Source organism: Denticeps clupeoides, chromosome 10 (genome assembly GCF_900700375.1).
Source record: "Denticeps clupeoides chromosome 10, fDenClu1.1, whole genome shotgun sequence".
Taxonomy (NCBI): domain Eukaryota; kingdom Metazoa; phylum Chordata; class Actinopteri; order Clupeiformes; family Denticipitidae; genus Denticeps; species Denticeps clupeoides.
The window spans coordinates 3,904,773-3,927,997 of record NC_041716.1 but is presented as its reverse complement, the minus strand read 5'-3'; the positions used below and the strand labels follow the sequence as shown (position 1 = coordinate 3,927,997).

The 23,225-nt window shown below is 45.8% G+C and overlaps 2 protein-coding genes across 3 annotated transcripts in view; both read right to left on the bottom strand.

Moving 5' to 3' along the window:
* The window catches only part of plxnb3 (plexin B3), a 44,253-nt gene extending 40,627 nt beyond the window's left edge, over window positions 1-3,626 (bottom strand). Inside the window, exon 1 of the mRNA XM_028993765.1 lies at window positions 3,407-3,626. The gene's annotated coding sequence lies outside the window, so the exon portion shown is untranslated. The remainder of the gene's footprint in view (window positions 1-3,406) is intronic.
* Window positions 3,627-5,800: 2,174 nt separating this feature from the next.
* On the bottom strand, window positions 5,801-19,983 carry abcd1 (ATP-binding cassette, sub-family D (ALD), member 1). Of its 2 annotated transcripts, none has more exons than XM_028993640.1 (10): window positions 18,585-19,983; window positions 16,466-16,678; window positions 15,401-15,496; window positions 14,774-14,942; window positions 14,062-14,156; window positions 9,890-10,035; window positions 8,499-8,644; window positions 7,402-7,486; window positions 7,190-7,315; window positions 5,801-6,830 (listed from the first exon to the last, which is right to left on the bottom strand). In XM_028993640.1, exons 1-10 carry the CDS (start codon window positions 19,500-19,502, stop codon window positions 6,569-6,571), a joined length of 2,256 nt encoding a protein of 751 aa, XP_028849473.1. In that variant the 5' UTR covers window positions 19,503-19,983; the 3' UTR covers window positions 5,801-6,568. The 2 variants fall into 2 exon arrangements, with proteins under 2 accessions (XP_028849473.1, XP_028849472.1); XM_028993639.1 differs by having other exon boundaries at window positions 15,401-15,543; window positions 16,498-16,678.
* Between the last annotated feature and the right edge of the window lie 3,242 nt (window positions 19,984-23,225).

Sequence of the window (23,225 nt, the reverse complement as noted above, 5' to 3'; positions counted from 1 at the left end):
GGGCGCGCCGGGGGGCTAAGCACCTCGTTTTCCCCTAAATGCGCTCTAGATGATTCAAGGGTAAATCCTTAAACTGTGTGGTATCTCTGATCCACAGATGGGAAAGGGATTTTCGGGTGGGGGTTCCACTGGTCACTCAAGATGGATTCTTATCACACTGGGCGGAGTTGGGAAAGAAAGGGATCTCACCGAATGTTTATTAATGTCTTTTTTTTTTTTTTTTTTTTTTTATTATGGTGCATGGACGGCCCGTGTCCCTTTGTAGGAGAGTTCATTAATTCTAGCTGGTATGTAGATTCGGCGGTTGTTTGGAGAAGATGCAGCACGCAGTGGAACTCCACGGGGAGAACGTATGATCTATCAGAAATATGACATGCATTTTTAATGACACCTTGAGCGCATTCAAGAAGTTCCTCTTTTGCGCGGTGCGCAATCTGACAAGCAGCAGGGGGGGGGGGGGGGGGCGATGGTTGGCTTGATCAAGGGCTCTTCACGCGCACGCACACATAAAAACACACACACACACACACACACACACACACACACTCACCACACTTGACAGAATACGTGTCTGAGCCAGGAGCTCCTAATCTGTCTGTGCATGGCCAGGATCCCCGTCCTAATCCCCTGGGATCCGCCTTGGGGTAGGCGGCCGGACGCCCCCACCCCCTCTCTCCGCACGGAGACACCCCCCCCCCCCCCCGCTCCCGGGAGGAGCCAGGCCACACCCACACCTTCATGCGCGCTGCACGCGGAGAACTGACAATGGCACCGGGGACTGGCAGGCTGCGCTTTGATCAGCCGTATAAACACACTCCACTTGATCCACTCAAACGCCACCAAAGAGCTCGTTTTGACAATTTATATGCAAAACTGCAAAAAAAACTAAACTGCGGAGTCTGTGGAGGGAAAAAAAAAAATTCGACGTGTTTTCATGCACTGGTCACAGTTCATAAAAATTTAAAACACTTTTTTTTTTTTTCTTCTTTATCAAGCAACTTGTTCGGACAGAAAGTGACCAAACGTGTGACAAGGACAGATTCCAGCCGAACGATGAGAAATCAAACAGATGGTGAGGCAGATTGTGTTGTGTGCAAGCAACACATTTAATCGCTTACTGTACTTGATGCACCAGATAATAATAATAATTCCAAAGCCCCTTAAATGCTCAACGTGTAGCTTTCGGAACGGGGACGGGGGTCCATGGGTATGCAGACATCGCACTCGCATGGCGCTTTTCAAAGTTCGCTTGGACACTGCGAGCCAGAAGATCACCATAAAAAAAAAAAAAAAAAAAAAAAAAGTACAAAAGACAAAGGACGAAACGTAAAACGGCAACCCCCCCCACCCCATTCCGGATTAATCCGGCTTCGGAGCAGGTGTAGGCGCACAAGCTTTCCAAGGCCCAGCCCCAACCCCCCCCACCGGCGCAGCGCGTCTCTCGGCGTCCCCTTCCCCCACCGTAGCGTGCGCACACAGGCGTCAACCGGACAGACCTGTGCGGCCGCCCCGCACTTCCTCCGGCCATTCGCGTTCTCCAATGGCAGAGGAGGAATTATTTGCCTGAGCGTTGCGATGGTGCAGCGGCCACGAGGGACATGAGTGCATGTGCCGTCACGCGAGGTCACCAGAGGCGTGTTGCAAAAGCCGCTAATTACTTTAAAACTTTAAAGCGCAGATGGAGGCCTGGCGAGAGAGCGAACCAAGGCGGGTCAAAGGGGAGTCCATTCCATTCATCAGACTATTTGTCGGTCACAGTGGTTTACATTACATTTACATTTACGGCATTTACCAGAGGCCCTTATCCAGACTTACAATCAGTAGTTACAGGGACAGTCCCCCCATGGAGACACTCGGGGTTAAGCGCCTTGCGCGGGGTTTGAACCTGGGTCTTCTGGTTCATAGTGTGTTACCCACCAGGCTACTACCACCACTAGTGGTCCGTAACGTAACGGCTGTGGTTGAAAACGAACCTGCAGACGCCTCTTTTCATGCGTGCAAATGACTGCTGCTCCAGGCCGCAATTTTGTCATCCTCAACCACCACGATCCCGCTTTAATCCAGACTGAGCTGTGGGCGCAGTCTGTCCGCACAATTTTTAAACAGCGCTTTTTCTTATTTTCATTATGTGTGTGCCGGAGTGAAAGTAAATGTGACGCGACTCCCGCCGTGGGCCACCACAAGCCAATTGTAAATTACTAAAATAAAACACATTCGCAATTGAAAATTTGTCCTCAAATGAGCCATGAGTTTGTCACAAAACACCACATAAATCACTGAAGTGGTAAATGTTTTCCATTCTTGTGTGATTTTCAGACATATAAAAATACTGGCTCAAAGTATAAGCAACTGAGTCATAAAGAAACATTAATTAACATAAACTTTCCATTTGGTCCATGTCATTGGTCTATGACATGGCACTAGACTTTTTAAATGCTTTGCGAGGCTAATGAACACTTTTGCAACATCCACCAACAATCAGTTAGTTTCGGTGCATGATATACTGGGGTGGCACAACTGCCATGGGAATGGGCGTACTGAAAGAAAAGTTATTTCCATCAACCGGAGCAAAGTCTGCCACGATCCGGACGTTTTCCGGCACTCCGGACCAGGATTTCATGTTGTGTCTCTGATTGCCCCGATTGCTGTCAAGATTTCACTGTCAGTATAAATGTGCCCTGGTTGTGTCCTCCTGCCGCCATTATCTTTCACGCCTAGTTTCCATGTTTTTGTATTCAACTCCCATTGGAAATGTGTTTTTACGTAGAATTATTGCACATTTAAAAAGCAACTGGCTACTGAAAATGTGCATCGTTGTTATCTCAATATACAAGATAAATGGTGGTGGGCGTGGCTTTACCCAATGCCTGTACAGCAAAAACAGACGTCATTTTCCACAATTTTGTATAGTGATTTATGATTCAATTACACAATTAGCACGACTGATATGACAATCGTACTGGTGGCAGCTGCGATATATCGTATCGTATCGTCACTCACACAGACAAGTAGCCTGACCCCAGTGTGACCCCTGAAACGGTCTGTCCAGGTCTGTTATTGGCCTCCTCCACCCCCCCGGACCAGTGCGCTCCGCTCGGCTCCTCGCCTCCAGACTCCCCGCCCCGGCCCGTCTTTGAAGCCGCCTAATTATTTCCACCAGAACTACGGCGGGGCGGTGAATGGGCGAATTAGCGGCCGTAAAAACACGCGGCGCGGCGGGGAATGCGGGGCATTTCGTCCCGAAGAGGGAGCGAAATCACCGGCGTAACTTCCCACGGAGCGGGGTTTTTTTTTTTAAATAAAATTAAAAAAAAAAAAAGTTTTTCTCCCTCCGGTCGTCGCACGAACGGCGAGCGTTCCGGTTCGAACGCGGGAGAAGCGGCGGTGATGCTGGGGGGGGACCCACCTCCGCAGCGACGGTCCCCGGTGAGCTGCTCGCACCGCGGCGCTGGCATGAGACCCGAGCTCCAGGCGACGCAACACGTGGGCCGAGGCGTTCCGTCGCGCCGTCCGCGGCTCGGAACACTCCGCACGGGACTCTCTCACGCGAGGCGCCGGGAGGGAGCGGCTTTTATGCGGGGAGCCCTGCAGCGGCACCAGTCGGTCGGATCCGAGGGTTCCGGCGGTCTCGGGGGTCCACCTACTGGGAGGGTTTTCCAGTTGTCCGTAAGCCACGCCCCCTGTACCAAATAGTCAAAGCGCAACGGGGGCCGTGGTACCCGCGGGTTTTCGGGGCTCTTCACTTATATACAGAGTTGGATCGTAACATGGATGAATATTAAAAAAAAATTCACTCTTATTTGTCCATAGGTGACTGTATGTGCGCCCCACCCTGCGTGTGTCCCTGGGACGGTCTCCGCCAGCCGCCACCCTGAGTAACATAATAGAAAGTGAGTGAAAAATAGGACTTATTATTGGTTATCATTCACTGTCAGCACTGCAGCCAATCAGTAAGGATTATTAAATAATATCTTAATAAAGAATGTTAAAAAATCACAACAATTACATTTGCGGCATTTAAAAAAATTACGTGATAATTGTGATACACAGCAGCACAGCCCACGGTGACATGTGTCCTCTGCTTTTAACCATCACCCTTGGTGAGTAGTGGGCAGCCATGACAGGCGCCCGGGGAGCAGTGTGTGGGGACGGTGCTTTTCTCAGTGGCACCTCGGGATTCGAACCGGCAACCTTCTGATTACTGGGCCGCTTCCTTACCCACCAACATTTATCAGACAACCTCATCCAGAGTGACTTCAGTAGTTACAGGGAGAGTCCCTCTGGAGACACTCAGGGTTAAGTGTCCTGCTTAGGGACACAATGGTGGTAGGTGGGGTTTTGAACCTGGGTCTTCTGTTTCATAGGAGTGTGTTATTCACCTGGCTACTACCACACTGCCACTATCACAATGAGGATATAAAGAATAATAACTACAGCAGCTGTGAATTTTTGCAGTGATCTCTGAGACTCCTGGCACCCCACCTGAGGAGGTTCCACCTTCAGACCGAGAGCCCAGGTAATAGTGCATGGTTTGCAATGCTGCAATAGGAGCATTTTTTGGCAGGAGTTCCCCCAGTGCCTGGATTAGGGAACATTGCGGTGCTTCATTTAAAACAGAAATACTGATTGTAGGTTGCTCTGGGTAAGGGCGTCTGGTAAAAGATGTAAATGTAAATGTACCAGGTGTCTTGCGGAGACGTGGCGAGCTGAACAAAAAAAAAAAAAAAGGTGTTTGTGGCATTGCACCAATTTCCAAGAAGTCAACAAGACAAACCACAAAAAAAAAACAACACCGGAAAACATTTAACTTTTCTTTTTTTATTTTGGTTACATTGTTGAATATGAAAAGGACCGTACTGACGAAAATTGTACAGAATGATTTGCTTTAAGCACTTGATTATGAAAATATATATGTTTTAATATATATAATTGCGCACACATCTATACCACATGATCTACACCGCAACAAGCCATATATAGTTGTGCAAATTCCTTTTCCCTCCCATCAATATATTTGATACATCTGCATGATCAAACGGCATACTTTCCATATAACTAATGATGCTTATACAAAATTACTGTGCAAAGAAGGGTTCACATTCTGAAACGTTTCAGAAGAATTTCCATGGATTTCCAGAAGGCTTGCACTGGCCAGAAATGTCTGCTTTCACCAGAATTACATTTTTATGCCATTTCAGGTGACTCCAGCTACCACACGGGCTTCACGTCGATCCTGACAGCAAATCAAGTGTCGGTTTTGCCCCTTGAATAACGGAAAAAAAGGTGGAAATTCGTCCAAATTAGTCATGCACATCCTGAGAGGCGCTATAATCATCTGGATTAAATACTGCATATCACCGACAGATTCAATATCGTCCGATTAATTATTGCTAACGGTTATTAACAGTTACTTGCAATGTTGTTCTTCACTTCCTCTTTAATGTTTTGCTCTCCTGGAGATTGAATTTGACTTCATGAAATATAAAATCCGGGCGTGTTGTCCAGCTCTGAGCTGAGGCAACAAAAACCCCCAAAAACATTCACACTCAGCGTCTCGCAAGTAAACTTCCGATTATCCGAGACGACAGGATGTGGCGTCGTCGTTGGCACTGTTTACATGTGAGTTATTACACAGAACTGCACGGCACGGCACACTAAACAAAAAAAAAAACAAAAAAAAGGGGCAGCGGTGGCCTAGCGGTTAAGGAAGTGGCCCCGTAATCAGAAGGTTGCCGGTTCGAATCCCGATCCGCCAAGGTGCCACTGAGCAAAGCCCCGTCCCCACACACTGCTCCCCGGGCACCTGTCATGGCTGCCCACTGCTCACTCAGGGTGATGGGTTAAATGCAGAGGACAAATTTCACTGTGCTGTGCTGCTGTGTATCAAAAGTGACAATCATTCCACATTCGCTTCACTTCACCAACAGTGACGTGGCCGTCGGACGGTGGACCGTTTCCTCCAGAATTAAAGACGTGAGCGCTCTGTTCGGCACTGTGGCGAAGGGGGCGGGGAGGGAGGGAGGGAGGAGGGAGGGATGTGCTCTCAGTGACGGATCAGGAAACGTCGGCGCGGATCCACGCGTCCAGGAAACGCTTCTTTGGCAGCCTGACGGTGTAATCAGCAGCGCGAGGGGGCGCGGGGTACAGTACGAGAGTCGATAATCTACGCAGCTTCCCTCCCTCGAGGCCGCTGCCGCCGCCGCGTTTGTACCAGAGATTTCGGGGGGTTCGGCGGAGGATTGGGATAACAGGCAGGAGACGGCTTTCGCGGGGGCTTTCATCATCCACGGCACCTGGCGGAGCTGGCAGCTGTCACGGCGCCCGCCTCTCCCTCTCGCCCCCACCCGCCACCTTCCACGCGGGCTGGGGAATAAACTCTCAGTGACATTCGCATGGAGGCAACACCCGTCTGCCCCGTTCTTTAACACGTTAACCCCCAACAAGACTCATTTTCACTGTTTTCTCTCTCTCTCTCTCTCACACACACACACACACACACACACACACACACACCTGGCCTGACATGCAAGTCTGTCACGTCCCATTCATTTTAAAAGGCACCTCGCTCTCACGCCACCGGCTCGCCCCTCTGCGCCGCCCCGCCCTCCCTCTCCAGCTCCTGAGACCCCTCCCCCGTCCTGGACGGGCTGCTGTCCTCCCCCAGGATGCGGCAGAGCTCGGCCAGGCGCTGCTGCATCTTGGGGATCCCGGAGAGCTGCGTCTCCAGCCGCAGCTTCTCGTCCTGCAGGGAGAGGCGGGTGGAGGCGTCGAGCTTCTCGAAGCGCCAGCCGCCCTCGCCGTCGAACTGTAGCAGATGAGAGTGGTACTTCCTGGATGGGGGAGAACAGTGGAGTTGGAGATCAGATGCGCGTACAGTGCCCCCATATGGCTGTTCACAGTCCTCATTTTAGGGGCTAAAAGCCATATGGCTGGAAGTGACATTTTGCCAATCAAAAATTGTAATTTTATTTATTCTGTGTATTGATTTTGTATAAATAGTGAACAATATTTTATATTTTTCTTCTGTTAATTTTTTAATAACACTAAAATTTCTGTAATAGTTTATTCATATCCTGTTGCCAGTAAAAGGAGCCAGTCCAGAGCTGTCATTCAATATCTCTAACTCAATTCGGTCCAAAATGTCACTTGGTTCAAAATTTGAATGAACAAAATGAAATGAAATGCTCACCAGAGGGATGGTCGATGGGTGATGGAGAGCAGGGCAATCCCAGAATCCTTTGCAGCTTCAAATATTTTGCCCTCCACGTCAATACTGACTGCACTGGTGCACTCATCGAGCAGAGCATACTTAGGCCTGCACACATCCAGGGACCAAAGTGTCATGACAACACCGCAGCTAAACAGAAACTATCCCTGTAGGCGTCTGCAAATACCACATACTTCTGGTAAAACATCCTGGCCATGCCCATGCGCTGCTTCTCGCCACCTGACAACACGTCCTTCCAGTCGCTTTCGGCCTCCCAGCCTGCACAAGTACAAACACAAACTAAACCGAGTGGAAACACTTCCATAAAAATGTAATGGTCATTTATTAAATCATTTTAATGTAAAACATCCTCTTTTTGGGGACATTCGTCGTGTCATCCTACACGCCTATTCGCACTAGTGCAGGGGTTTCAAACTCTCTGGATATTCCGCAAGATCACTTTATATAGATCTATTACACAGTGCTGCAGTTGCCTTGCCAAACATAGTCTTTACGCTGCAGCTGAAGCTGTTCGGCTTGAAGCAGCTTGAAAGTCACGTGAACTCAGGGCGTAGGGCGCTCAACTTGTCAAGAAAGACACAAAGCATTATGGGACCTGTAGGTTCAGTGTTATCAGAGCATCATGGTAGTGGGTAACACACTTGCCCCTGAAGTAAAAGACCCAGGTTCAAATCCCACCTACTACCATTGAGTCCCTGAGCAAGACACTTAACCCTGAGTGTCTCCAGGGGGGGACTGTCCCTGTCACTACTGATTGTAAGTCGCTCTGGATAAGGGCGTCTGATAAATGCTGTAAATGTAATGCATCATATCGCTGGGCCATAATAATAGATATATATAAATACCCGCGGGTCACGAGCTTGACACATGCGCGCTAGTGCATTGGTTTCCCACCTGCTTGTGTTACAGGAAGTACCGCTAGCACCTTGGGCAATTTAGCAACCACCCACACGCTGCTGTGATCTCTTTATCATAAGCTCGAGTCTGGTCACCCTAGGTGGGGAGGCCTGGCTTGTCTTGGACACAAGGCAAAAACCTTGGGAACCACTGCTCTATAACACATGGGTCACGCCCAGTAATGTCATTTTACAAATATAAAACATACAAACAACAAAAGGAGGAAGTAACTACTAGGGGTGTGTGAAAAGAAGGTTTCAAATCTTATTCTAATTTATCTCAAATTCTAAGAAGCACACATGTGTGCAACTGATTTTCATAAATGCCCGGTCAGAGAAACCGATCCGGACCATGGCTTCATGCTCCCTCTCACCTCCCTCTCTCTCCAGGATGTAGCGCAGGCTGACGATCCTGAGGATGTCCTCCAGCTGGTGATCGGTGAAGCCCTTCTCCCTCATTTCCTGGACAGTGTCAGGATAGATGACCTGGTCTCGCAGCGACCCAACAGACATGTAAGGCCTGACAAGAGAGCAGGAGAGCAGGGCATCAAAAGGTGATTTAATTAATAAAATAAGTATAAAAAAATGTTTTTTTTATGTATGGCACATGTATGGTTTTATTAGGAGCCCTGTATAAGTAGTGGATTTTATTTATATTAAACACCGAAGGACAAGATGTAATTAAACACCACAACCATATATAAAATCATCAATTTAAAATCACTGCACAATGAGCCTGATTGTACAAAATGTTTGTACTACAGTTAATACACTGGCAAGGAGGAAAGATGAGAAAAAAATGGTGTCAATGTGAATTTATTGTCAATTGTATGGTTTGCACAAGACAAAAAAAACCTCACTTCCTGACTATTTTAAATGTGCACAGAAGTGGGTGTAAAAAAAACATTTATCTCTGTGTTTTTCTATAGCATCTACAGTACAGGCCAAAAGTTTGGACACACCTTGTGTTTTCTTTATTTTCATGACCATTTACGTTGGTAGATTCTCACTGAAGGCATCAAAACTATGAATGAACACATGTGGAGTTATGTACTTAACAAAAAGGGGAGACCTGGCCTCCACAGTCACCGGACCTGAACCCAGTCCAGATGGTTTGGGGTGAGCTGGACCAACAAGTGCTAAACACCTCTGGGAACTCCTTCAAGACTGTTAAGAAAACCACTTCAGGTGACGACCTCTTGAAGCTCATCGAGAGAATGCCAAGAGTGTGCAAAGCAGTAAACAGAGCAAAGAAACTAGAATAAAAAACATGTTTTCAGTTATTTCACCTTTTTTTTTGTTAAGTACATAACTCCACATGTGGTCATTCATAGTTTTGATGCCTTCAGTGAGAATCTACCAACGTAAATGGTCATGAAAATAAAGAAAACACATTGAATGAGAAGGTGTGTCCAAACATTTGGCCTGTACTGTATGTCAGCTCATGGCATCAGTAACACCATCCTTTAAAGAGTATTAAATACAGACATGCTAATTACTACCCGCAGCTACTTTCAGGCTTTTGTAGGCACTTGGGTAGATTGCATATCCACTCACATTTAAAGCATGCAGTCCTTGGCAACATTAGTTGATCAGTTTGAACATTTGTATTCATGGTGATACCACTTGGTTTTTGCTTTGATCCTCCAGCAACATGGGTGACTTATTACTTACACCCCTGTGGACATGAACCGCAAAGCAGCCCTGTCACGCCACGGCCTCTGTACTGAATAAAATGAATCCAGGCTCTGTTCCGAAGCCCTACCTCTGGGGGATGTAGAACATGTGCTGTGGGGACGGTTTGTACAGGACGCCGCTGTAGACGGGCCACAGGCCGCTGAGGATACGGAACAGAGAGCTCTTGCCACAGCCGTTGGGCCCGGTGATCAGCAGATGCATTCCCTCGTCCACCTACCAGAGAGAGCCGAGAACAAACAGTGGGTTTAGCCTGTCAACACGAAGCCGGATGTTACAAACGAAGCACAGGTGGGAAAAGTGGAGTAACAGGCTTTGCCGTTTTACATCTGACCAGGTACAGCTTGAAAGTGTATTCTGAACTTTCACCCTTTGAGCACATGAATCCATTATGAAAAGTGAAAGTGAAGTGACTGTCATTGTGATGCACCGAAATGTGTCCTCTGCTTTTAACCCATTTAACCCTGGTGAGCAGTCGGCAGCCATGACAGGCGGTGCTTTGCTCAGCGGCACCTCAGTGACCTCAGGATTCGAACCGGCAACCTTCTGATTACGGGCCGCTTCCTGAACTGCTAGGCAAACTGCCTCTTACCTCTTCCCCTAAAAGCAACATCTCTTCTTAACACATTAAAGGAATGTTACTTTATTAGTCCTACAAGTGTGAAATTTACAAGATAAGAACAGCAAAAAACAACAGCACAGACACTATGTCGACTGTATAAAATAAAAGATCACTGTACAAATAAGCAAGTTATAATATAAGAAAATAATATAATTATTAGTGGTGGGTCGTTATCAGCGTTAACGTGCTGCGTTAACGTGAGACTCTTATCGGGCCATAAAAAATATCGACGTTAATCTATTCACAAAGTTGGGTTGGGAGCTGGGTCTATACTACTCAAGCTATTGTGCTGGAGTTCAATGGTTACACTAGATTTATAAGTATATTTCTTCTTTCTTGTGTCTTATTTTCTTATTTTCTAAAGACTTTTATTTTGTTTTTGAGACCCGGTTCAGGTCTCTTGGACACATGGCGTGAGTTGTAAGAGGTGCGTGGGGTTTGTGTGCAAAAAGTTATTTCTTTCATTTTAATTTATGTACATATTACGAATATTTTGCATGTGTGTTATTTTGTGAATATTTTTTTATGTTCTCTATTGTAGAGAGAGGTGCAGAAAGACGCGATGTGTGACGTGATGTTCTGACACGACCTTGCTTTCTGTACAGGAATGCATTATTGTAAATTGTGAATGCTTTATGTTAATGTTCAGTTCTCTTGGACACATGGCGTGAGTTGTGAGAGTAGAGAGAGGTGCAGAAAGATGCGATGTGTGACGCGATGTTCTGACGCGACCTTGCTTTTTGTACAGAATACACTTTGCACAGAAAATCTCTTGGGTGTCAGCTCATCATTTGTGGTTCAAGAAACGAAAACAAAAAGTTACACAACGCAGTAGAAGAACCGCTACACTATGATGACTTTCACCTTGATATTTTAGCGCGGATGTATACCTAGCCGAATTGCACTGTAGAGGGCAAGAACGAGTCTTCGAACTGTGAAATTACCACATCAAACGTGACGTGGTAACATGGATGCAGCTATTTAACTGAATAAACAGTTGGTAAACACAAGTACATCTTATTGAACATAATTTTGGAAACAGGAGATGAGCCCCTGGTCTAATGCGCCACCTGGCTTGAGAAACCCGTTCTCAAAGACTTACTTTTAGTCATTATTTGGGTAGCACACATATTCTGAATGCCTTCGGCAGAATTCAAATGAGCCATTTTAATCTAGATTAATTTTGCTTACTCTAGATTAATTTTTCTTACTCTAGATTAATTCCAAGATTACAGTGAGATTAATCTAGATTAAGAAAATTAATCTATGCCCACCTCTACTAATAATATATAATATATTATATACATTAATATACAGCGGGGCAGTGGTTGGCCTAGCAGGTAAGGAAACTGACCCGCTCCCCACTGCTCACCAAGGGTGATGGTTAAAAGAAGAGGACACATTTTTTTGTGTGCACCGTGAGCTGTGCTGCACTGTATCACTTCACTTTCACTTAATATATTAGGATTTCCGAACAAGACAAGAGCAATTTTACACTTAAAACAGGACTTTTCTAAGATACAGACCCTCATCGTGTAACAGAAGGAACCTTTACATTTGGACCATTTGGAAAAGTTCCAAAAGCTTCAGTGGCTGATTTGTGTGCTTGTCGGATACTGCCCCTCATTTTCTCAAGACATCAACAAACACAACATAGTGTGGAGAATCTCAGCCAAGAGAAAATCTTGAAACATGTACAGACAACCCCCAAAATCCCTGGACATGGATAGGCTGCCAATAGGATTCATGCAGCGATGGGCAAAGCAGGCCCATTTTTGGCCCGTGGCTCTGGCTGGGGAGCTGGTTGGGGAGGCGAGCTGCCAGGTCCCTTTCCTTTTTTTTCCCCCTCGTTTACTTTTCGTCAGGGTTACGAGGCTGCTCAGTGACACGCTATGGGAGCAGAGCTAAAACAGCATTGTGTCATCGCCCCGTCACATGACACCGCAGAGGGTCTGGGGACTGGAATTAGAGCGCTGATCTGCTTAGCGCCTGCATCGGCTCTACAGACCAGCACGCCACCACCAGGCCCCCTTGACCACAGGGTCCAGTGGGTAAAGGCCCACAAATAATCACCACATTGTTTCTGTTCTGCCAGGGGGTCATGCCACAGCACCCATGACCCACTTCTCAGAATCTACTGAGAGGCATGAATTCATCACGATGGGATCCAGAACAGAGGAGACTTCCAGAGAGAAAAATATCTCCAAGGCACATGAAAGGAAACCAACTTTGCAAAATGATTCTAACTTGATCTGGTTCTAACATATGCAATAACATAAAAGTACTACTGATTCAATTCTGTTTATGCTCTTTATCTGTGGGAACAGATATTATTAATTAATTAATGTATATTAACAGAAGAGACTCACACAATGGGCACTTAAACAAAATTCTCGGGATTATAAACCAAAATGTAGTTACCATAGTGTGTGCACTGAAAAAAAAAACCCCAGTTCCACAGGATTCATTTGATTTAGGCTAATTCCTTTGCATTATTTCAAGCCATACATATTAAGTTAATTCAGCATAATTCAACAGGAACTGACTCCGAAGGGGGCATTCCGGTTCCGCAATTTGGACCGGAATTTAGTATTGTCTGTGTTCCAAATTATCCTGATCATGTGCAGCTGTTTCGCGTGTATACATGTTTTTTACCACGTCCGTGTCGGGTCCTTAACGTGTATGTCCTGTATTAGTGCTTGTTCCATGTATTAAATGTATTATAAACCCTGTTTAAGTCGAACGAATGAGCCTCCATCCACCATGCCACCACAACATTCTAACATGATCAAATCATTTGTTACTTTAAAAAAAAATCAAGCAGAATTTATTTCATAGGTATGGTTTGAAATAGCACAAACGAATTAGGACAGCCTAAATCAAACGAATCATGTGGAACTGAATTTTTTTTTTTACAGTGTGCATTTGAGTGCCAAAACTCCTTAGAATCAGTTACAGGTGCATTAAATCCCCTTTCTTCACACACGAATCACTTCTAAAGCAAATGGCAATAAAATCTAGGCCAACTCATGAATACCGTACGCTTTTATTAGCACCCAGACGCCCACACTAATTTTACTGTGCGCACTTATGGCTGGTACAGTTACTTACATTACTTGAATATGGTTCATGCACAATCATGCATGTATTTTGTGCATTTCAAATTTCAAAATAATAATTACAATTTTGCAAATCTCACACTTGTGTGATTAAAAAATGATTATTTTGTCTCAATTAGGATTCATAAATATTTAGCAATGACCTTGTGTTTTTTTCCTTGTTCTGCAATATCTTAACTACAGTCATCCATCTGAGTATAATTTCAGACTGGCTGGGCATTTTGGCTTGTTATTTTCAAATAATTTTTCAGTTCTGTTCAATTTAAGTTTAGTGTCATATCTACACGGTACCAAGCACAATGAAATTCCTACTTGAGTACCATCTCTACAGACAAGACATATAAGACCTCAAACAGGACACAGAGGACACAATACCGCAACAACAGCAAAATAAACTTTCAACAGCCTATAAAACATGCAGTGGTGGGATGATAATGGATTCATGAAATTACAAAACTAACAAGAATATTATTATCTACTATCAAGACAGTGCAACTTTACCTTCATGTTGAGACAGGACACCACCACATCCCCAGTGGGAGTGATGATCGGCAGGTTCTCGCACCTGATGCCCTGATCGACGTCAATCACTTCACCTGCACACACAGTAGGACAGAACACATGTCAATCAAATGCTTTTTTTTTTCCAAAAGAAAAGCACGCCTAAGCTGGTGTGTAGTAGCCATGGTAAATTAAGTAATTGTCCTGTACAGTTTGTTTGGGCATTTCTGACCACAGAGCTGGCCAACTGGACATTTATGGGCCATAGAATTTAATAGAAACACACCACGAACATGCCAGTAAGTCAGCAGTATCACATCTGTGTTTGGTCTGGTCAGCATGTCGTCAGAACATTACCATATGAAACTGGTAATTATGCACTATTACACTGTATGGAATACATTAATACATCTAATATATATATATATATATATATAAAAAAAAAAAAAAAAAAGAAGTGTTAGGATGTTATATTTACGGCATTTATACACACATGCCCTTATAAAGAGCGACTTACAATCAGTAGTTAAAGGGACAGTCCCCCTTGAGCAACTCAAGGTTGAGTGTATTGCTCAGGGACATCATAGGTGAGTGTGTTAACTACAGGGCTACAACCACCCTAATAAAGTTTCTAATAAAGTGGCAGGTAAGTTTACAAATGCAAAACTATGCAGTTAAACAGACCCCACGGCTAAATACGTGACCACTCTACCTCTGATTTCCAACGGCCCCTCCACCCTCATGCCATGCTGCACCATCTGCATGTCCCCAGGTTCTCCCATCTGTGCAATTGCAGAGCGGCGATACACCCCGGCCTGCACGTCCTCAAACACAATGAACATCTCGTACACACGGGCCGTGTAGCCTGCAAGCTCCGTCACCTGCAAAGGGACCGTAGCATGAGCTCTACAAATCTGCTGCAGAAAACCAAGATGATAGCTGAAATTCTACATTGCTTGATGCATGTCCTATATCATGGAAATGTAAATTCATAAAGAAAGTTAGCTAATATGTACCAGGTTACAATGTTCCAACCACGTAAACCCATGATAATTGAAGGTAAAATTCTGGGCCATTTATATCTTGCAAACAGAGAACATTATTTGTCAACATCTGCCATAATGCTTAGATCACACCTAAAATATATGCAAATTAGGTGGCATCTATTTAGTTTTAAAAGCACTAACTGGTGCTTTTATTCATCTCTCTAACAAATGCAAATGATGAATTTGTTGCATAACATGCAACAAAAAAGGTCTGTAGCCCACATTTATGAATGGGACACGCTTCATAACCATGTTGGTTGTATTATATAACACAACACATCAATGGCGCTTGCCTCTTTGTAGGAGCTCATAATCCGTTCCACAGCGTCGGCCGCAGCATTCAGAAGGTTCCGGGCCGTGGTGAAGGCCTGGGTGCGCTCGCTCACCAGCTCCTCCTCTTTCATCACCATGGCAGCCTGTTTGACATCCTCAGAATCTACCAAAAAGCACATCCGAAATTTAACGCTCAGCTACGGCCGCGCTGGTAGGACAACAACAAAAAAAAAAAAAAGGAAAGAAAATGGGTTTAGCCTACATTCTGCATAGCTGCAGGGACTATCGGAGCTGTGGGGAACGCATGTTGAGAATTTGGCACCCGACAAATGCAGAACGGGCAGAGCTGCCAAGCGCCAGTCTGAAAACTGGTCTCCACACAGAAAGCCGGGCACGGCACCCATATTAATGGAGGGCGCAGCATCTCGCTGATCATTTGCATACCGTTTTCTCCACTCAAACAAACATTTCAACGGCTAGTGTATGTGATCAGCATGGCAAACGATGGGACTTTGGTCAAAATTCTAAAGGTTCAAAGGACACAAAACCTAATAAGCCAATCAGGATTGTGCTTTGGTAAACTTGACCTAAAATCACGAAGTGCACTAGGCCTGGGTGACGGATAAACGCACCCAACAGAACCTGAGTGCACTGCATTACGTATCATTTAGAATAATTCATTACAATAGTTTTTTAAAGAAGTCCCGTCAACTCTCAACTTTCAAATGGATGAAATTGGTAATTACGTTATTACTATGTGCCGAAGTGGATAATAATGTGATATACAAGATAAACATTCACATGCAGGGTGGTCTGGGCTTTTTTAGCCACCTTATCGGCCATGAGCAAGGTTCACCCCCAGGTGGCTGTGACCTGCTGTGAAGGCAGAGTTTACCTCCTGCTGCGCACAGACAGACCTTAGACTTACTACAGCGGCATGATAAGTGATAAGTACCATGTGTGAAATCGCGTTTATTACACGGCCATTATCGCTGGTCTTGATATGTGAGGAGATCTGTCGGACCGTGCGGGACTTTGACATGACGTTATCCATCAGGTCAGGGACGTGAGCAAGGAGGAGAGACGAGAAAGAGGGGAGGCGGGAGGGAGGCGGTACCGCGCTCTGAGTATCCCGTGGCAGTTATGATTGGCACGGCCACCATGACCAGGCCCGAGGCGCTCCACAGGTACTTCATGAGGAACTGCTCCAGCATGACGTACCACAGCCGCTTAAACAGGATGAGGTTGATCTGGGAGGCGAGAGACTGGTAGCTGCGCTGCAGCTGGGACATCTCCACCTGCGGCAGAACAGAACTGGAGTTCAAATGGTTCGAAATACGCCAGGACCGCTGTTTCCTAAGGAACGTTCCCCGAAGTCAAGACACAAGCGTGCAATTATTTTGAGCACTAAAATAAACCCGGGAACAGTTTGCACTTCAGAGTGACATTTTTTTTGGTTTTAATTGTAATTAATTCTGCCCTCTGTGTCACTCTTATTTTCGTGCATGTAGAAGAACCCAGGCCGCCGCTGCCTCAGATGTTTTTGCATCTCTTTCGCGGTCCCCTGAGGCCTGAAGGTGAGAATGAGCACGTCGGCTGAGGTGCACCTCCAGCAGCTCGGCCAACAGCGGGACAGAGAGGGGGCATTCGCAAATAAAGACATCCGAGCTGTTCTGGCTGTTCAGGCGCCATTTTCTCTGAACCGCAATGACCCGACCCCCCCGTGGCATGCTGGTGTGGTGTAAGTCACATGCAAAGCTGTTCCCACTAAAAATATTACTTCACTGATGCAGCCGTTTCATAAAGAGCAAGTGTCAAGAGCAAGAGCAAGGGTGGTAGTAGCCTAGTGGGTAACACACTCGCCTATGAACCAGAAGACCCGGGTTCAAATCCCACTTACTACCATCGTGTCCCTGAGCAAGACACTTAACCCTAAGTTGCTCCAGGGGGGGACTGTCCCTGTAACTACTGATTGTAAGTCGCTCTGGATAAGGGCGTCTAATAAATGCTGTAAATGTAAATGTGTCACGCCAGTCACTGTAACGCGCTCAGGCACAATCAACAATGAATTCGTTTGATTACTACAGTTACAGTCGGGGGTTCAAAGGTGCAACCTGAAATCAAATCGCTTGCACACGGTCAAGAGAAGTAATCTCGGAATTCCGCGTCCTTTGTTCCACGGCGCGCCAAAGGATAACCGAGTTTCTCGGGATATCTCCCCCCCCACCGCCCGACTGGCCATTCAACACACACTCACGGCCCTTTGTACTACTCACGTGTGCCGCAATACTTTTCAGATTTTCTCTCAGTTTTAGTTTCGGTGGTATTCAAGTTACTTCCTTATTTGATGACTGCCAGAAAAAAACCTCTAAAACCTCTAAATGAGCTGAAATGAATCCTTAGTCTATGGGGAAAAAAATTACACCAATAAAGTCACCTTTGTTCCCACACATAAAACATTATAAAGTAAGTCAGCTCTAAAAAATCTTTATTCATATCTTATTAGAAGGGGAGGTGTGGAATGTTGCTTTTGTGTTTCATTTTTGTTAGGAACTTTTCCATGGTATTTTTAATTTTTTTTAATGATCCAATCTAGTTGTAGTAGTTAATTCAGTATATACAGTACAGGCCAAAAGTTTGGACACACCTTCTCATTCAATGTGCTTTCTATATTTTCATGACCATTTACATTGGTAGATTCTCACTGAAGGCATCAAAACTATGAATGAACATTTGTGGAGTTATGTACTGGCCTCCACAGTCACCGGACCTGAATCCAGTCGAGATGGTTTGGGGTGAGCTGGAGCGAATAGTGAAGGCAACGGGGCCAACAAGTGCTAAACACCTCTGGGAACTCCTTCAAGACTGTTGGAGAACCATTTCAGGTGACGACCTCTTGAAGCTCATCGAGAGAATGCCAAGAGTGTACAAAGCAGTAATCAGAGCAAAGAAACTAGAATATAAAACATGTTTTCACTTATTTCACCTTTTTTTGTTAAGTACATAACTCCACATGTGTTCATTCATAGTTTTGATGCCTTCAGTGAGAATCTACCAACGTATATGGTCATGAAAATAAAGAAAACACATTGAATGAGAAGGCGTGTCCAAACTTTTGGCATGTACTGTATATATATATATATAATAAGAATGAACTACAATTGTATATTAAATCTGTAAGATTGAGTCACAACACCCGTTTACCTTGTGCCCCCCATAGAAGGCAATCTCCTCAGAGTTGGCGATGATGCGGGAGTGCATATACCGCAGGTCCCCCTTCCTCCGGGCCTCCTCTGCCACCAGCTTGCCAAAGCGAGGCGAGAAGGCCCGCAAGATCTTGGCCGTCAGCGCCACCACGATGCCAGCGATGGCCGAGGGCCAGGTAGTGTTGGCCCCTTTGGACTCGGCGGTTTTGATGAGAGTGTAACAGGTCATCACGACGTCCAGGATGGGCTTGGTGAGGTTGGAGTAGAGATGGGAGACCGAGGCCGCGAACATCACCACGTCCTCGGTCAGGGACTGGTCTGGGTTGGCCAGCCGGCCGTCCATGTTGCTGACCCGGTAGTACGTCTGGTTACTGAAGTACAGCTGGTAGGCGTGGCTGACTAGCCTGGTGCGGAAGGCGAGGGTCAGCTTGCCCTCCAGGTAGCGGATGGCGCTGTTTACAAAGGTGGCCGGGATGGCGATCAGGAGCCACTTGGTCAGCTCCCACACGAATGCCTGCGGGTCTTTCTTCACGATCGTCTTCACGATCTGCCCATCCAGCTTGGCCACGTAGATGGAGAGGAAGGTACGAGAGACGAGGGCCACGGAGTGGAACCCCAGCAGGCCCAGCTCCCTGCACAGGAGCCTGGGGAAGAGGATGCGCAGGAGGTGCAGCAGCCGCTCGAGGAACTCGCGGTTCACGGCGGGGGAGCTGCTCTTCTTCCTCGCTTTCTCCAGCAGCTGCGCCCCGTCCGGGTCTGGGGAGGCGGGCGAGCCCCCGGGCCTTCTCCCGCCGCGGGCAAACCGGGGGATAACATACGGGCAGAGCTTTCTCACTCCGTAGGCAGCGACAACGAGGAGGGCCACTTTTCGCGCGGCCGAGGGCTTCTTCAGTTGGGAACAAAGTTTGGAATACATGACTTGTAGATGTCACCAGAAACTAAAAAAAATTAAAACTACCTGCCGCGTAAACGCAGGATAACAAGCATCCTGTTCTACAAGAAAAAAATGCTGTCCACTCCTCAAAAAGTGAATGGAAATAATAATAATAATTAAAAAAAAGTTTAAGTTTAACTAGTTAGTGAGTCTTGACTAGTCTAGTTAGTTAACCTGCAGAAAGTAACTTGAACTTGGAACAGGTAACCTGTCACCTACTGTCGCGTTTGTTGACGCACTTGTAACTGTACCAAAAAAAAAAGAAAGAGAGGCCGACCGAGACCGCATGACCCCCGCGACGCGACCCGGAGACGGGAGTCGCTTGTCGCTCCCGCGTCCGCCCAGGTGACCGGCCCGGCCCTCCGGCGGCCCGCGGTGCCGCAAGTAACCGACCTCGGTTACTTTGTCGCGCCGCTGCTTCTCTCCCAGGACGCGGCTCGCTTCTGCCCGGCGAGGGAAGCCCCTGACGGGGAAGGGGAAAAAAAAGTTCCTGCTGCCCCGCGATTGGCTGCGAGTGTGAGCTTTTTGATTGGACCAAACGGACGGGGCGCTGTGATTGGACGAAGACGGGGCCAATACCGTTCCAGGACGTAACCAACATATTGCCAGTAAATAAAGTTTATTTACGTCTTAATAAGGGAGTTCAAAAGGACACGAGCTCAGGAAAATTCTTCTGAATTAACATCTTCTGATACCTTGAAGGAATATTCACATGCTTTTAGACCGATTTCTGCACCTGTTTGAGCACACAAGGGAAAGCCGTTTAGAGGATTTTTTAAGACCCAGAAACCGCCCCCCCCAGTCGCGAAGTCGGGGTGTGTTGCGCGCAGAAGCCGACGTTAAAGCTCCAGGCTCCGCTTCGGTCCGATCCTCCGTACAGGCAGGGAGTTGATCACATGGTCCAACGGCGAATAGACCGAAGGTAACAGCACGACTGTGATATTTCAATTTACTTACATTTATCAGGCGCCCTTATCCAGAGCGACTTACAATCAGTAGTTACAGGGACAGTCCCCCCCGGAGACACTCAGGGTTAAGTGTCTTGCTCAGGGACACGATGGTAGTAAGTGGGGTTTGAACCTGGGTCTTCTGGGTCATAGGTGAGTGTGTTACCCACTAGTGCGTTACTACTAGGCTACTACCACCCTACCACCACACTACCAACCTATTTGTTTGATTTATTTATAGAACTGCGAGTTTCAGAGAGTTAAATGGGGCGCATGGCAGGAAGTTGGGGAGGATCAGGGGCAGACTGGAGATTTTTGGTGGTTTTAATGGTCATAACAGCAACAAAAAAACAGCCTTATATTATGGGATTCATAATCCTCTGCAGGTAAGGACAGCAGTGTGGGTGCCGCACGTTCAAATCCCGCTTACTACCATTGTGTCCCTGAACCGTGGGTTGCTTCAGAAGGACTGTCCCTGTAACTACTGACTGGGGGGATGTACACTACCAGTTAAAAGTTTGCACAGAATGTTTGGACTACTCTGTGGCAGTTATGGAGACATAAGATGGGGGGTCATTTTGAAGAATCTAATGCAAGAAACATGTAGAAAGTGAAGTGAAAGTGTCTGTCATTGTGATACACTGCAGCACAGCGCACGGTGACACTGTGAAATGTGTTATCTGTTTTTAACCATCATCCTTGGTGAGAAGTGGGTGGCCATGATGGGGACCTCAGTGGCACATCTGGACTTTTCCGAGCAACATCTCGGCTTACTAGTCCCCTTTCTTACCTGCTGTGCTGTTCTCTATTGTCATCATCAAAAGCCACTTGATGAGATGCATGCTCATGCTCATCAAACCGTCCCCGATGTCCAACTTAAGGTGGTGGAGAGAAGACACGAGTGTTTAATGCTGCCATCACAGCAAAAGCTCCCTGATTTGGAGAGACACAACATTTTGGCAATTTTTTGTTTATTACATAAGCTCGGGTGTGTTATTTCATTGTCCGATGTCTTCGGTTTTGTTCTACAAAGTTACTATAATGTTCTATAATTAAAACATTTAGACTAAAAAAGTAGCCAGCATTCTTATCACGGACCTGAGCAGAAGGTCAGCTCTTCTGCTTGACACACAGTACAGGCCAAAAGTTTGGACACACCTTCTCATTCAATGTGTTTTCTTTATTTTCATGACCATTTACGTTGGTAGATTCTCACCGAAGGCATCAAAACTATGAATGAACACATGTGGAGTTATGTACTTAACAAAAAAAAGGTGAAATAAGTGAAAACATGTTTTATATTCTAGTTTCTTTGCTCTGATTACTGCTTTGCACACTCTTGGCATTCTCTCGATGAGCTTCAAGAGGTCGTCTTGAAGGAGTTCCCAGAGGTGTTTAGCACTTGTTGGCCTCTTTGCCTTCACTCTGCGGTCCAGCTCACCCCAAACCATCTGGATTGGGTTCAGGTCCGGTGACTGTGTAGGTCAGGTCTCCACTTTTTGTTAAGTACATAACTCCACATGTGTTCATTCATAGTTTTGATGCCTTCAGTGAGAATCTACCAATGTAAATACTGTACATAGATAACATCCATGATGGACCTCCATTGATGAAGATTACTGCACTTAAGAAAACTTCTTTGCACATATTTTACTTGTTTACTATAACAAATCATGCTTTTTAATAACATTTAAAAATATTTTAAGATAAAATTACTAACTCATAAGTCATATATAGTTTTTCCTTTTGCCGCAGGAACACATATTGGTATATTGTGCATTTCTATCCACTTTTTAATTTACTTCAATTCCTTTCCTTTATTTCCCCTTTAAAATACCACAGAGACATAGAGTTTGACCAGACACTTTAATAAAAATGGGATTTACTACTCATAAAATGTTGATTTCCACGTTGTGTAAAATGCAGACAAAAAGCCAACAGTATTTGTACCTTTTGCACGGGGAGCAATAAAAAGAAAAAAGTTTTCTGTCTTAGAAACGGGCGGGGAAGCCACGCCCGCTGCTGGGGGGGCGAGCATCAGCTACATACTTTGGCAAATTGTGGAGATTTTAAATCCCTGATGTCACAGTCTGTAATTGTACATTAATGAGCAAAATCTGGTACCAATCAGCACACACAACAAATCATGTCATCTTTTTGAGTTTTATATCAATCAACATTTGCAATGAAAACCAGAGTGGCACAGAAACTGAACATGGCAACACAAAAGAACATTCCAAGCGAAGCAGGGTAAAACGGGGTAAATAATTCGCTTCCTTTTGTTGAAGCCCCTAAGAGGCGATCAGTGCAATTCAAAACGGGAAGAACGAAGCAAATCCGCCTGCGAACCTTCCCATGCACACAAGCGTTTGTTTCCGAAATGGCGAAAAAGCACAACCCAAGCAGCTTGAGAGTTAGTCCTGAGACAAGCGCGGCAGCATTTGGTGACGGGGGGTCACAGCTCTTGACCCCACGAAACACAGGCGACCTCTCGGCCGACCTTTTGATTGAGTGAACCTCCGACTACATGGACTGTCTCCACTACAGACGTGGCTGCGCTAGAGGGCTGACAGGGTCCTGGTGACACAAAAATGGCACCAGGCGATGACACAACAGGCCTACCTGTATGTTACGTACAACAGTAGAAAGAAAACGACACACGTCAGATCATATTTACAGTGGATTTGCCAGCAATCCATACATACATGTTTTTTTTTTTTGTTTTTTTGCTACCTTTCAGATTTACCCAGAAAAGGAA

Bases quoted from the DNA above. Each gene is read 5' to 3' on its own strand.
- abcd1 (XM_028993639.1), bottom strand. From the start codon at position 19,502: ATGTATTCCAAACTTTGTTCCCAACTGAAGAAGCCCTCGGCCGCGCGA. The intron at 8,645-9,889 runs GTAGGGCTTCGG...CTCTCTTGTCAG, and splicing joins ATGTTCTACATCCCCCAGAG to GCCTTACATGTCTGTTGGGT. The intron at 6,831-7,189 runs GTGAGCATTTCA...TCCCCCATCCAG, and splicing joins ACCCATCGACCATCCCTCTG to GAAGTACCACTCTCATCTGC.